The 13,137-nt window shown below is 51.8% G+C and overlaps 2 protein-coding genes across 3 annotated transcripts in view; one reads left to right on the plus strand and one right to left on the minus strand.

Moving 5' to 3' along the window:
- Tesmin (testis expressed metallothionein like protein) overlaps positions 1–531 on the plus strand; it is a 14,442-nt gene extending 13,911 nt beyond the window's left edge. Inside the window, exon 9 of the mRNA XM_005351616.3 lies at positions 339–531. Within this exon, the coding sequence (XP_005351673.1) occupies positions 339–531 (193 nt within the window). The remainder of the gene's footprint in view (positions 1–338) is intronic.
- Positions 532–3,387: 2,856 nt separating this feature from the next.
- On the minus strand, positions 3,388–8,784 carry Gal (galanin and GMAP prepropeptide). Of its 2 annotated transcripts, none has more exons than XM_005351618.2 (6): positions 8,623–8,784; positions 8,340–8,417; positions 7,640–7,694; positions 5,172–5,261; positions 4,710–4,787; positions 3,388–3,589 (listed from the first exon to the last, which is right to left on the minus strand). In XM_005351618.2, exons 1-6 carry the CDS (start codon positions 8,773–8,775, stop codon positions 3,519–3,521), a joined length of 525 nt encoding a protein of 174 aa, XP_005351675.2. In that variant the 5' UTR covers positions 8,776–8,784; the 3' UTR covers positions 3,388–3,518. The 2 variants fall into 2 exon arrangements, with proteins under 2 accessions (XP_005351675.2, XP_013203297.2); XM_013347843.2 differs by having other exon boundaries at positions 8,605–8,784.
- Between the last annotated feature and the right edge of the window lie 4,353 nt (positions 8,785–13,137).

The following is a 13,137-nucleotide window of genomic DNA, read 5'->3' on the forward strand; positions in this document are numbered from 1 at the left end:
GTTTAATTAGGGCTTCTCACTTGTGTGGAGCGTGTAGCTATTTACTAGGTATGGACCATTTACTACTGGCTACATCCCTGAAGAAAATGTCCCTTTCCCCCAGCAGCCATTAACTGCCAGTTACTCCTCAGAGAGGTCTGGGGCCTCATGAGCCCATCCCCTATCCATGCTGGGATATTGAAAGACAGTACTGTGCAGGATCTTCTGAGATGTTTCCTGGACCTTGAAGGGGAGGTGGTTTGGGTGTCCCTTCTAGAGACCATTAATCCTTGAACTAGAGTGATTGGGCACTGCCAGGCTGGATGGTAAAGACGCTGAGTGGCTGTGTCTCTCCTCAGGCAGACCTTCTCCTGTATCTCCTGGGAAGTAGTGGAGGCCACATGTGCCTGCCTGCTGGCCCAGGGCGAGGAGGCAGAGCAAGAGCGCTGCTCTCCAAGCTTGGCCGAGCAGATGGTCCTGGAGGAGTTTGGAAGGTGCCTATCACAGATTCTCCACATCGAGTTCAAGTCCAAGGGGCTGAAAATTGAGTAGAGTGCAAGCTGGTAAAGGGGATGCCTGTGGCAAGCCTCAGCTTTGGGGAGTTTGCACCTAGGAAGGTGGTACCACGGGAGGGGCACGAGGCCCCTGTAACATGGCCAGGCCAGACAACTGTGAGGTCTGAGCCATCCCACTGTGTTGGATCAGCCAGCCTGCTCAAGCCACCCTGAAGTACAGGCAGGCAGACTTGTCCTGGGGGCTGGACACTGGCCCTCTGGGGACCCCCTGCCCTGCATAAGAAGAGTGGCTTTCTGATTGTTGTTATGTGTTCGCTTTTCAAATCGCTTAGTAGTTTCCCCATTCAAGTTGTTATGAGCCTTTAAGTCTCCAAAGAGCAAGGCTCTGCAGGTACCCCAAGTCACAGATCAGGTGACCAGCAGGGGTCTTCCAGGCCAGGCCTGTGACAGAGAGTGTGGTAAGGGGGTCAGGTGGGAGCTAATTTTTCTGAATTTCTGCTTGAATTGAGAAAGCAGTCTCCTGTCCAACCCTCATCTCCACAATTACTATTACATTGTGACCAGCAAAATAGTCGCAGTGACCAGCTTGCAGACACCAGCAGGTGAGGTGGGCGATTGTGCCCATGCTTCGCATTCTGTTGTGAGAGTGAACCTTTCCAGATTCCCAGTTGGACCTAGGTTAGTAGTTGAAAATAAAAAATTTGTCTCAATAGCCTCTCTAGACTCCACTGAGACCTTGTCTCTTCATGAGTCTGCGTTCCCTAACAGCATTATTGCTTCATCACTTTGAGAGGCTTAAACCTGGGCATAGCTGGGCAGTGGTGGCACACACCTTTAATTAATCCTAGCACTCAGGAAGGCAGAGGCAGGTGGATCTCTGTGAGTTCGAGGCCAGCCTGGTCTACAGAGCTAGTTTTAGGACAGCCAGAGATATACAGAGAAACCCAGTCTCAAAAAACAAAAAAACAAAAAAAAGAAAGAAAGAAAGAAAGAAAGAAAGAAAGAAAGAAAGAAAGAAAGAAAGAAAGAAGGAAAGAAAGAAAGAAAGAAATGAAAAGGAGCACCTAGGTACAGACAAGACAGTGGTGGAGGTTGTCTGGGGAGCCAGGAGTTCACTGATGAGAGGAAAATGACTGGAGAAGGCTCCACCAGTAAAGTACTTGCTGTGTAAGCTGGAGGACTTGAGTTCAATTCCCAGAACCCATGTTTAAAAACAAACATCCCCCACCCACCCAGCCCACAGCCCACTCCTGCTATAGCCACATAAAAAACAAACAAAGCAAAGCCAGACACAGGCTTGTAATCCCAACATTGGGGAAGTAGAGACAGGAGTCTCCCTGGGGCTCACTGGTCAGCCAGCATAGCTTAATTGACAAATTCCAGGCAGAAGAGACCCTGGCTAAAAAGGCAGCTCCTGAGCTAAAAAGATGCACAGACATACCATGGGGAAAAGATCTAGAGTCAGAAGATGATGCAGAGGAGGGGGTGCAGACAGCTGTGCACTGCTGACCCAGAGGCTGGGCTGTCATGGGCATGGCTTCAGGAACCCTCTCCTGGAGGCCTCAGACCAATGGCCTTGCAGGAACCTAGGGCTCAGGAGGCTCTGATGAGCTGGCCAGCTCCTCAGAACTAGAGCAACAGCTTTTTATTAGGGTGCCTCCACCACTGGAGCCAGAAGAGAAGGCTGCATCATGACAAGATGGCCTCATAAACTCCTGGACCATGTACCAGGGTTGCCAGACATTAGGAGGGCTAAGGTGAGGCAAGGCTGGCATAGCTGCAGCTACTGATCTGGAGAATTAGGGGTGGGGCACATGATATCACAGCCCTGGACTGGAGGGAGCAAAGCTAGAAAGATGCCACATAGGACAGGCTTCAGGCTGGGGGCTGACTGGAGCAGCCCAGACATCATCCTTCTGGGGACTCTTCTGGAGAATAATGTGGCTTGCAGACCCCCTGACAGTGGGCAGGGCCTGCTAGTCTGTCTTGTGTAAGCCTCAGGGTCCAGGTGCTGGCTCAAGTCAGAGTTAAGTGTGAAAGAGGAAGAGTGAGGGGAGCTTGAGAAATGGCTTCTCTCCCAGAGGACATGAGGGTGACTCCCAATGACTCCCAACCACCTGTAGCTCCAACTCCAGGGCTTCTGGCCTCCAGGGGCATCTGCACACACATGTACATGTTGCACACACAGAGAGAATTTTTTTTTAAAAGAGGAAGAGTGAAAACAGGAGGGAAGAGGGAGGGGTAAGGGTTTAGTTCTGGCAGACAGTCTTTGCAGCTGTGGCACCTGGACTGGAAGTGGGAGCTGGGTCTGAAACACAGGAGTATATGAGAAGGAGTGGTTGAACCTGGGGACAGCATGTCTGGTATCAGGTAGTGTCTCTTGCAGAAACAGCAAAGTAAGGGTTGCCTTGACCATGAGGTTGGAGTCATTCTTGATGTGGAGCCTCTACGGTCTCCTCTCATCTCTGTGCTGCAAAGGGTACACATAGGCAGCCATGTAGACCAGTGCTGACCGCCTGTCCTATAGCCAGGAGACACAGATGGGAAGGCTCAGCTCAGCGTAGCACATGGGTACCGGGCTCTCCGGTCACCTGTGCTCATCTCTGATCTTCTGGTATCTGTTTTCTGCTTAGAGCCAGTTCTCTTCCTGATTCCATAGCCACCATTCCAGGGTGGGGTTGTACCCATTTGTGCCTTTGTTCATGCTTTTAAAGCACACTGGTGAGGATCTAGAGAGACAGCTCAGCAGGTAGACATCTACTGCCAAGCCCGATGATCTGAGTTCAATACCCAAGGTGTGTGTACGTGTGCATGTGAACATGAGCACACAGATATAATAAATAACCATACTAAGGTAATGGGCTGCAGCACAGAAGACCCAAACAGTCCCAGATACTTGCTAGTCTTTATTGTCACTCCAACCAAAACATCACAGCATCACAGCAGAGAACAGAGGGTTTGCTTGAGGAGTTAGCAGAAGATTCTGCCTAGAGTGACATGGCACAGGTGCCGGTGGGTGTTGTCTCAGGACTGCTCTAGATCTTCTGAGGAGGTGGCCAAAGGGAGGCCAGGCAGGCTGTCGAGGGCCCCAGCCTCTGAATAAGGAAGAATAGCAGTCAGGTAGTTAGTTTGAGAGATAATCTTATGCTAGTACCCATGGAGAGAGGCGAGTTCCCATGGGGACCCTGAACTGGGGATAGCATCCATGTGTCTAACCTCTGTCTGAAGGACTTCCCACTCTTCAAAGAGGGTAGGCATTGGAGTTGTGAAGCTAGTGTCTAAAAATACTTTCTGTGTTACAAGATCAAAGCCAACTGGAGGCGGTGGTAGCACACACCTTTAATCCCTGTACTTGGGAGGTAGAGGCAGGTGAATCTCTGTGAGTTCAAGGCCAGCCTGGTCCACAAGAGCTAGTTCCAGGACAGGCTGAGAAGCTACAGAGAAACCCTGTCTTGAAAAGCCAAAAAACAAACAAACAAACAAAAACCCAACTGGAAACCCCTTGCAGAGCCAAGGTGCCTCTGCAGGAGCAGTCACCCAGAAATCTGCAGAAAGCCCTAGAAGTTCCCTAGAGGTCTGGGGACCTAGAGTTGAGACTAAGGCTATCAGCTCTCTCACTCCCCCTGCCTGGTTGATTGTTGATTGGTTTTACTTTTTGAAGGATTTCATAGTGCGCGCGCGCACGCGTGTGTGTGTGTGTGTGTGTGGGGGGGGGGTGATGGTAAACCACCTGACATAGGTACTTGGAACTGACTGAACTGGGGTCCTTTGGAAAACAGCAAGTACTCTCAGGTTCTGAGCAATGTTTCCAAGTGCCACCCCTGCCCCCCTCCACCCCTATAGGTTTTATTCTCCTGGCCTTCAGTTTCCCTTGGAAGGGCAGTAGCGTGGCCGAATGCTGAGTACGGAAACAGCTCCCAGAGCCAACCTGCCAAGAACTGTGCTGACAGAATATGGCTTCTCAAGGGCTCACAGAAAGAACCTGGCCCTGAAAAGCACTATGCCGAAAATAGGGGCCCCCAAAGCTCCACTCCCTTCTCAGTAGTGACATCAGCCTGTTGACCCAGCACAGGATGTTTGAGTGCAATGTACTTGAGTCCTAACATAGGATGTTTACCTGTGGCATTCCATGAAACCCATTCTCATTTTTTCCTGCCAGGGATGGGTATGCCATGAAGCCCAAGATACAATTTTAGATGGAAAATACTCCCATACCTTTAAGGTGCAGGAAAGTCAGAAACTCCATTATGGTGCGCACAATGTTGCTCTCAGGCAGGGGCCCATCAATGCTGCCTAGACAATGGAGAAGAACAGTGTTCATGGCCTTTTTTCTTACCACTCTTGTATCACCCATCTGAGGCCAAGGAGCCTGGCTAAAAGCCTGGGGGAATCCCAGGCCATCCAGGGCCTCTCTTGAGAAGTGGAGGGGCCGTGGACCAGCTCTTCCAGAGGCCTCCGTGGTCAGCTCCCTTGTTGGAGCTGCATGCCCCATGACTTTGCTCCCCAGTCTTGGCAGTTGAGAGGTGTGTGAGGCCGCAGGCTCTCAGGCTCTACCCGGCCAGGACAGCCTCAGGCTGTAACTGGAGGCAGAATAGTGGTAGGTGTAACCGCCATACCCCACGTGCACATGGGAATCCCAGGAATGACGGGGTGCACATTCAGGGACTTGGGCCTTACCTGGTCTTCCTTCCTCCACTTCCAGTTGTAGCTCCCGCTTGCCTGTGAGGCCATGCTTGTCGTTAAATGATCTGTGGTTGTCAATGGCATCTGTTCACATACCAGAGAGGGAGAGCCTGCTGTCATTGTGGCTTATCAGCCAGGGGAAGACCACACATGGCTGGCCCAGCAGCATAAAGCCAGTGTGTTGGGGGGCCCAGAAGAGGGAAGCAATGTCTCCAGGGTCCCTGGGTGAGAGTGGTGATCACAGGGAACTGAGACTCCAGTGGGAAGAGGGGGGCTGATGGCAGGGAGGGTGGGCACAGAGCAGGTGTCTGCAGACAAACAGGTGCCAGTGCACCTGGGAACACCAGAGGAGCTGGTTGGTCCCAGAGACAGGAGCTGGCTCCTAGGACAATACCTCCCAGACCGATAACAGAATCTGGTCTCTTCATCCCTGGAAACTAGAGACTGGAGATGTCTAAAACATGCCCGGATTGTTATTTTCAAAGCTACTCGGTGAGGAGTGGGATGCAGAGAACTGTGGGTGTGGCAGAGCTCCCTAAGAGACAAGGTCGTAGTACAGGAAAGAAACGGCAGCTGATGAGTGTTGAGAGATGGCACACAGAGGCTGGAGGGGCGACTTAGGAGACAAAATAGGTGACATGGATGAGACTCGGGGCTTCTGGCCACTTAGCCCACCTGCCAAACTAGACAAAAAGACCAGAGAGTTCTTTTCAACAGAGTCAGAATTCAGGGCTAAGTTCATGGAGTAACTAAATTACCTGTCTCGGAGCTCCTCCCCAAAGCGTTAGCATCCCAGCAGCTCTGGCCTTCAAAATCTGCCACACTTCAGTGGCATCGAAAGTACCTGACACCTGGCTAGTACACAGTGCACCTGCTGACCCAGCTGGATGGCTGCATGAACTTAGCAGTGAGAAAAGTTTTCTATTCTGACTCAAAGTCTTCCTGATAACATTTTTAATATTCTAAAGCCATGGGTCAGTGCCAAGTTCATACCTGTGAGGACCCTGGGAACCAGTCTGTAGGCCACTCCACAGATTGTTGGAGAGCTTCTCAACAATCAGGTGACTACGTGGATCCTGCACAGGGCCCCAGGCAGGTTTGGTCAACCCTATGCCTTGTTTCTCAAAGGATGACCACACACATCTGCAGTATGAACATGTGGCCTCATGCAGACTCGGGCTGGGAAGCACCAGCCCTACTCCACTGTCCCTTTCACTCTGGTGGACTGGGGATTGGGGGTAGATGGGTGGGTATTTTGTCTCTACCCATGTGTCAGGGGACAGTGAATGGGTACTCAAGATGGACAGGCATCTCCAAGACAGCTGTGCATATAAATTTGAAAGCCACAACAGCCAAGCAACTAACCAGGCAGCTCTCAGAAGGGAACCAGTATCTTCCAACCCAGTCCCCTCCCTTGTCCCCTGGTGATTCCACAGTCCCAAGCAAAAACCCTGTCTCTAGTGGTCACAAGTAACAACATTCACACCACACAGAAATATCAAACTCAGGCCAAGCATCAACCTCCATCCACCACAGGGTGACAGCATTGGGATGTGATTGATGGATCATTGACACACTTGAGTGATCTGCCCCACCCCACTCCATGCAAAGTCCTCCGACTCTAACCCTCTCCAGCTGTGAATGCAGAGAAAGTACTAGTGACACAGAGTGGGACCTGTGCCGGAAGGGACAAGGCTAGTGTTAGTGTAAGCTGCAGGGGGTGACAGTGGGGCTGGGACTGGGGAACACATTTGAGCAAGAAAGAAGCCAGCTCAGGTGGGCCTCCAGGTGGGCTCGCTGGCTACTGCAGTTTGTCAGAGTTCCCTTACTGGAGCATAGAGGGCAGCTTCTGGATGGAAAGTGGAGAGGGTGTTAGTGAGACCCAGGGGTCCAGAGAGGGGGTCCAATTAGAACTCCAAGGAGACCTGGAAGACTCGCCCAGAAAATTTGAATAAAGCCCCTCGGAGGAGCAAGTCAGTAGAAGAAACTTTTAAAGGAACAGGGGCTGAGGTTAAGTGTGCAGAGCAGTGACAGGCGGTCCCTGGCTGCTCAGGAGGTGTCGGGTGCTGAGTGGGGCAGGGCAGCTTTCAGAAGTGGAAGGGAAAGGAGGTTCAGACCAGAGCAGGCTCGGAGGCTCTGCCCAGTTGAGGCAAAGAAGCTAGGCACTTGGGTTCCCAGGAGGCTGGTGTGGATGACATCAGGAGACCCCAGGAATGAGCTCATCTGCTATGAGTAAGAAGAGTGGAGGCCTGGAGGGGTAAAGCCTTTCAGGGAATGGGAGCCCCCCCCATTTCCACCACAGCAGGTGTTTTAAGTCACAGCGGGTTAGGCTAATGGAAACCCACAGTCCCCACAGCCACATGGGAATTTATCTGAGAGTAAACTGGCTATGAGAACAGTGCCTGGCTCTCAGAGCCACACCAGGAACCACGCAGCCTCAGCAACCCAGCCCAACCACTCACGTGGGCCCAGAAGGTAGCCAGCGCTGTTCAGTGTCCAGCCTCTCTTCTCCTTTGCCTAAAACAGGATGACACAGGTCAGACAGCCTAGGTCCCAGAGCTCAGGAGCAGAATAGCCTGTGCATTGTTCTTCAGCCCAGACCCGCACAACACAGAAGCCTGGGCATCCAGGCTGCCAGGGTGACCTTTGACCTGAGCACACCACTGCATGCACTAATTCCAGGTTCCCTGATGTTCAACCAGAGTAAGGCTCAGCTGAGAAGCCAGGTGACAGACTTAGTCCTGAGCAGTCTTAGGGCTGAGGACTGTGCCTCCAGCACTCCCAATCTCTAGGGGAGGTTAGTCTATTTACTGCAGGCCTTGTCCAACAAATGGGAGATTTTTCCTCGCTGTTTTGTTAAGACAGCACCACTTGTAGCCCAAATTGGCCTAAAATTCACTAAGTAGGGGAGGCTGTCCTTGAACTTTTGATCTTCCTAAATGCTGGGATTACAAGCGTGGGTCTCTACACCTGGCTAAGAATAGAACCATTCTGAGCCTGTTAGTGTCCAGCTGGTCCTCAGTCCTCCTCCTGGGACCCTCCCCACCCTCCAGCAGCTGCAGGGACTCGTCATCCCCCACTCCCACTCCTGTTGTGGGAGAGAATGAACCATCGTTTGCTTCAGGCTGATCCTCTTTGACCCCCTTAGTCCTCAGCACTTACCGGCATCCCAAGCGCCAGAGTTGCTGACAGGGTCGCCAACAGGAGCCAACCTAGCAGGAGAGCGCTGCCTCTGGCCATCTGGAAGAGAAGTGGAGGAGTTGACACCATCTGAGCAGCCCAGCACACGCACATGTCTGGGGGCCACTCGGACTGCGGACAGGAATGCCTTCGGGGTGGGAGAGGCAGGGTGACAACAGGGACAGAGCGGTGAGAGGGGCAAGGACTGAGCGGCCAGTTACCCAAGGTTCGGATCTGATGCACGCACCTCAGTGGGCGCAGGTACCTTGAGCAGCAGTGGGAACCGGGTGTGGCTGGTCGACGCAGGTCGGGCGTGTCTTGGTCCGGGCGTGGCGTGGCAGACGGGAGAGTCGCTCACCGCATGGCGCAGCGCAGCGGCGTGAGAAAGCTCGAAGATCCCTCGACGACGTGTCCGCATCAGGAGCAGCGCTGCCGCCGCTATTTATGCCCCGCGGGAGCTGCCGCGTCACTGGCTCAGCGCCGCCTCCCGCGAGTCCCAAGGTCCGCAGTGACAGGAACCCGCTCCAGGGGAGCAAGAGAGGACCACCCCCAGTCCCAGACCATCAGCCTGGCGATCTCTGAATCACAGAGCCCCTCCCCACTGTTCCACCCCGGTGCTCAAACAAGAGTGACTCTTACACCCCATTTTGAGGCCGGTGAGGAGCCTTACACTCTTTCCCAGGGCTAGGGCTGGAAGGTCCACCCCACAGTCCAAGCGCGACCTGCCACAATCGGGGCACCTCCTAAGAAACCAAGTCCTGAATCCCCTCTCCCTACAATCCCACCTGAGACCCTGGCTGAGCAGAATATGGGGCAAATGGTGTTTGCCAATTCCACATTTCATGTGTCTCCACACTAAGGAGGCTGTGCAGACTCCGGATACCTGTGGAGAGATCGGCTGACCCACATGGACAGGAAGGCCATAAAGTGCAGGAACAGCCTGAATCAGCATGCTTGGGCATGTGTGGCAAGGCACACATGTGGAAGTCAAGGGACAACTTTATACAAATTTGTTCTCTGATTTCCAGGTTTGTAATGAGAGCATTTGCCCACTAAGACACCTGGCTGGCTCTCCTTTTAACAAAATGATCCTTTTGTCTTCAGTCACCCCTTGTTTTACAAATGTTCAAAACCAGTAGGCAGACATTACCCTCTGCCCACATCTCCCAAGGTCTCCAGGGAAATCCAACCTCAGGCACACTAGGGTCTGAACACCTATCAGGCCCTGCTGGAGTCCCAGCGAAGGGAGAGGGGTGTGCCTCTCACATTGGCCTCTGAAGGCAGAGTCCCAGTGTGTCTCCCTTGATCAGAAGCGGCCTTGGTAGAGGAGAAGCAGAGTGAGCAAGTGTCTGCCCCAGAACCAATGAGACACAGTGACAACAGCCTGCAGCTCAGCTACCCAGACTAAGGCAGAATGGTGTCTTGAGCCTACAAGTTCAAGGCCAGCCTGAGCAATGCAGTCAGATCCCAATACAAAAAGTTAAAACAAAAAAAGAGAGAGAAGCCAAGACCACCGGCTGGCCATCTCTCCTATGTGCCTCACAGGGAAACCAGACACGGCCTTAGCAAACACTTGAGTGTCATGAATTCATTTCAGGAGGTTTGCAGCAAGGGTGGAGTGGTGTGCACCTGTAACTCAGCATTGGAGTCATAAGGTCATTCTCCACTATACTGGGAGCTTGAGGCCAGCTTGAAATAAATGAGGCCCTGTATTAAAAAAAAAAATAAAAAGAAAAAAAAGAGGAAAGAAAGGAAGGAAGCTATGTGGAAGACTTGGGCCAGACTCAAGGCTCACCCTTTGATGCCACTCCCTCCAGGGTGTTTCCACCATTGGGGTGGCTCCTGCTGTCACCACTCCCCATTTTGGTTGGGTAATGGGTTTCTGTCCAGTTCTTAGACTGTGGCTGGAACTTGCCGGGGAAACACTGGGAGGTGGGAACAGAACAGGGCTGTGGCTTCCCACATCCCTGACAGTCTTGCTCCTACAAATGAGGACAGGGTGTAGGATAACAGGTCCCCGCTTCCTGGTACATGCTGTGCTGGAACCCACGGCCCCAGTCTAATGGGCTCCTCACGCAGCAATGACCCAGTAGAGTCATTGTCAACTTGTCATCTTCAAGGCGGCCCAGCTTGTGGCTAGCAAAATGGGTCACCATTAGAGTAATGGACACGAAACACAAAGCGTCATTTTCCCACCTGCAAGTCCAGACTTTCTCAGAAGCTGCCGCTGTCACCAAGAAAAAACCCCCCAAACCTGAACACCAGAAAGAGGTGGGGACTCAAGGGCAGTGCCCCACATGGGACGGTGTCAGTAGTGCCCTGCACTGTAGCTGTGGCCCTGAAATCAGAGGGGCCTGCCCCCAGAAGGGTTCCAATCTGGTGCAGACCCAAATATACAACCGCTCTCCAAATAAAACTCAGTCATCATGAGACGTGAATTCAGCTAGACCTAGCTGACGGGCGGGTCTGTCCAGCCAGAGAGGCAGGCACCGCACATCCAAGTGGAGGACTGCAGTGGGCACACCTCTTCCCAGTCTTCCTCTTCCTCTTCCTCCTGCCTGGAATGTGAACCTGAGGGCTGGTGGAAAGCAACCATTTCGGAGCCCAAGGTGATGCCAGACTGAAGGAGCTGTGGTTGCGGGTACCTGAAACAAACACCTCTAGACAAAGCCCACTTTTTATTTCGAGCCCATGCTATCTGGAGTTTTACAGTGGATGCATTTGGAGCTCCTGTGATCAACATCTCCCACAAACACTCCCCAGAAGTCTGACGGATAAATGAGCACACACACAAATGAAGAGCAAGCTGTCGTGGGTTCTGGCCATGCTGAGAGGTGGACTCAGGAAAGGAGAGGCTGGGAGGAGCCCCCAGACAGATAAGCACCCCTGCACCCCACTGTGATCTCACTATGACTAGAAAAGCAGCCAAGGGAATGGCTGAGTGATCTAAACTGACTGACTCACACCCTGAAGATGCCCGTGCCCTTGACTCTCTCTTCCCACGGTTTCTACGGTTCAGGAGTAGACCACATGCTTAGAATCTCCCAGTGAGGGACTGGGGGTGTGGCTCAGTGGTAGAGTGTCTATCAGGCATCCACAAGCCACATAAATAAAACGTGAAAACAAAACAAAACAAAAATATCATCTTGGGAAAGATTTAACTAAAGTGACATGTCAGCAGACAGGAGTGTGTCATCCTGTGAGTGAGTCTCTGTATTCAGTTGCCGGCGTAACGCTATTACATAGCTTCAAACTATACATGAAGCCGGGCGATGGTGGCGCACGCCTTTAATCCCAGCACTCGGGAGGCAGAGGCAGGCGGATCTCTGTGAGGTCGAGGCCAGCCTCGTCTACAAGAGCTAGTTCCAGGACAGGCTCCAAAGCCACAGAGAAACCCTGCCTCGAAAAACCAAAAAAAAAAAAAAAAAAAAAAAAACTATACATGAGAGTTTGCTAACGTCCTCTCCTCAGGCTTATGTTGAAGGCCTGGTGTGCAATCTGAGAAGGGGGAAAGCTTGGGACTGAAAATTTTTTGTTTATGTGTTTTGTTTTTTAATAATTCATACTGTGGTACTGAGGATTTTTTGTTGAAGAGTTCTATGATTCTAAAGTTTTTGCATTTTTATTTATATTTTTATGTGTATAGGGTTTTTGCCTGAGTGTATGTGGCAAATGCATGCAGTGCCTACAGAGGCCAGAAGGTGGAGTCAGATCCTCTGGAAAGGGAGTCACAGGTGAGTGTGAGCAGCCACAGGGATGCTGGGAATCAAACCTGGGTCCTCTGGAAGTATAGCCCGTGTTCTTAACAGCTGAGCATCTCTTTAGCCTCCAACTTGTTTTTCTACCTAAATTCTGGAGTTTTAATTTAATTTAATTCATTATTAATGGAGTGCATGTGTGTGTGCGCATGTGTGTGAGTGCATACATGTGTGTGCTAACGTGTACAGGTGTGTACAGGTGAGTGTGCATGCGGAGGTCTGTGGTGCTCCCCAGGAGCTGTCCACCTTTGTTTTATTTTGTTTTGTCTTGAGACTTGGTCTCACTTGCAAATTCGACTCTGCTGACCAGACCCTGATCCCCAAGGTTGCCTGGCTGCCCCTAGTGGTGGGATTACAAGTGTGCACCATTTGTGCCCAGGAATTTACACAGCTGTTGGGGATGGAATGCTGGCCACAAGGCAACCACTTTACTGACTGCATCCTCTCCCCAGCCCCTATTAGTATACATTAATTATGCATGCTAATGAGCTTCATTATGACATGTTCATACACGCATATAATGTAGTTGATTATATTTGCCTCCCATTAGAGAATTCTGTCCTTAAGAAGGTTCTGGAAGATGGCGTGCCCACTTTTAAATTTTAAACACCTAGGGGCGCCCACCGGTGATGTCCTTTGTGTGGCCTGTGAGGTTCTGGCTAGGCACTGTGAGGTTCTGGCTAGGCACTGTGAGGTTCTGGCTAGGCACTGTGAGGTTCTGGCTAGGCACTGTGAGGTTCTGGATAGGCACTGTGAGGTTCTGGATAGGCACTGTGAGGTTCTGGATAGGCACTGTGAGGTTCTGGCTAGGCACTGTGAGGTTCTGGATAGGCACTGTGAGGTTCTGGATAGGCACTGTGAGGTTCTGTCTAGGCACTGTGAGGTTCTGGATAGGCACTGTGAGGTTCTGGCTAGGCACTGTGAGGTTCTGGACAGGCACTGTGAGGCTCTGGATAGGCACTGTGAGGTTCTGGATAGGCACTGTGAGGTTCTGGATAGGCACTGTGAGGTTCTGGATAGGC

This window comes from Microtus ochrogaster, chromosome 8, assembly GCF_000317375.1.
Source record: "Microtus ochrogaster isolate Prairie Vole_2 chromosome 8, MicOch1.0, whole genome shotgun sequence".
NCBI classification, from domain to species: Eukaryota; Metazoa; Chordata; class Mammalia; order Rodentia; family Cricetidae; genus Microtus; species Microtus ochrogaster.

Coding starts and splice junctions, on each gene's coding strand:
- Gal (XM_013347843.2), bottom strand. CDS start 8,775: ATGCGGACACGTCGTCGAGGGATCTTCGAGCTTTCTCACGCCGCTGCG. Junction 7,695..8,339: donor CTCTGGCGCTTGGGATGCCG/GTAAGTGCTGAG, acceptor ATCCTGTTTTAG/GCAAAGGAGAAGAGAGGCTG. Junction 5,262..7,639: donor TGGCTACCTTCTGGGCCCAC/GTGAGTGGTTGG, acceptor GTATGTGAACAG/ATGCCATTGACAACCACAGA.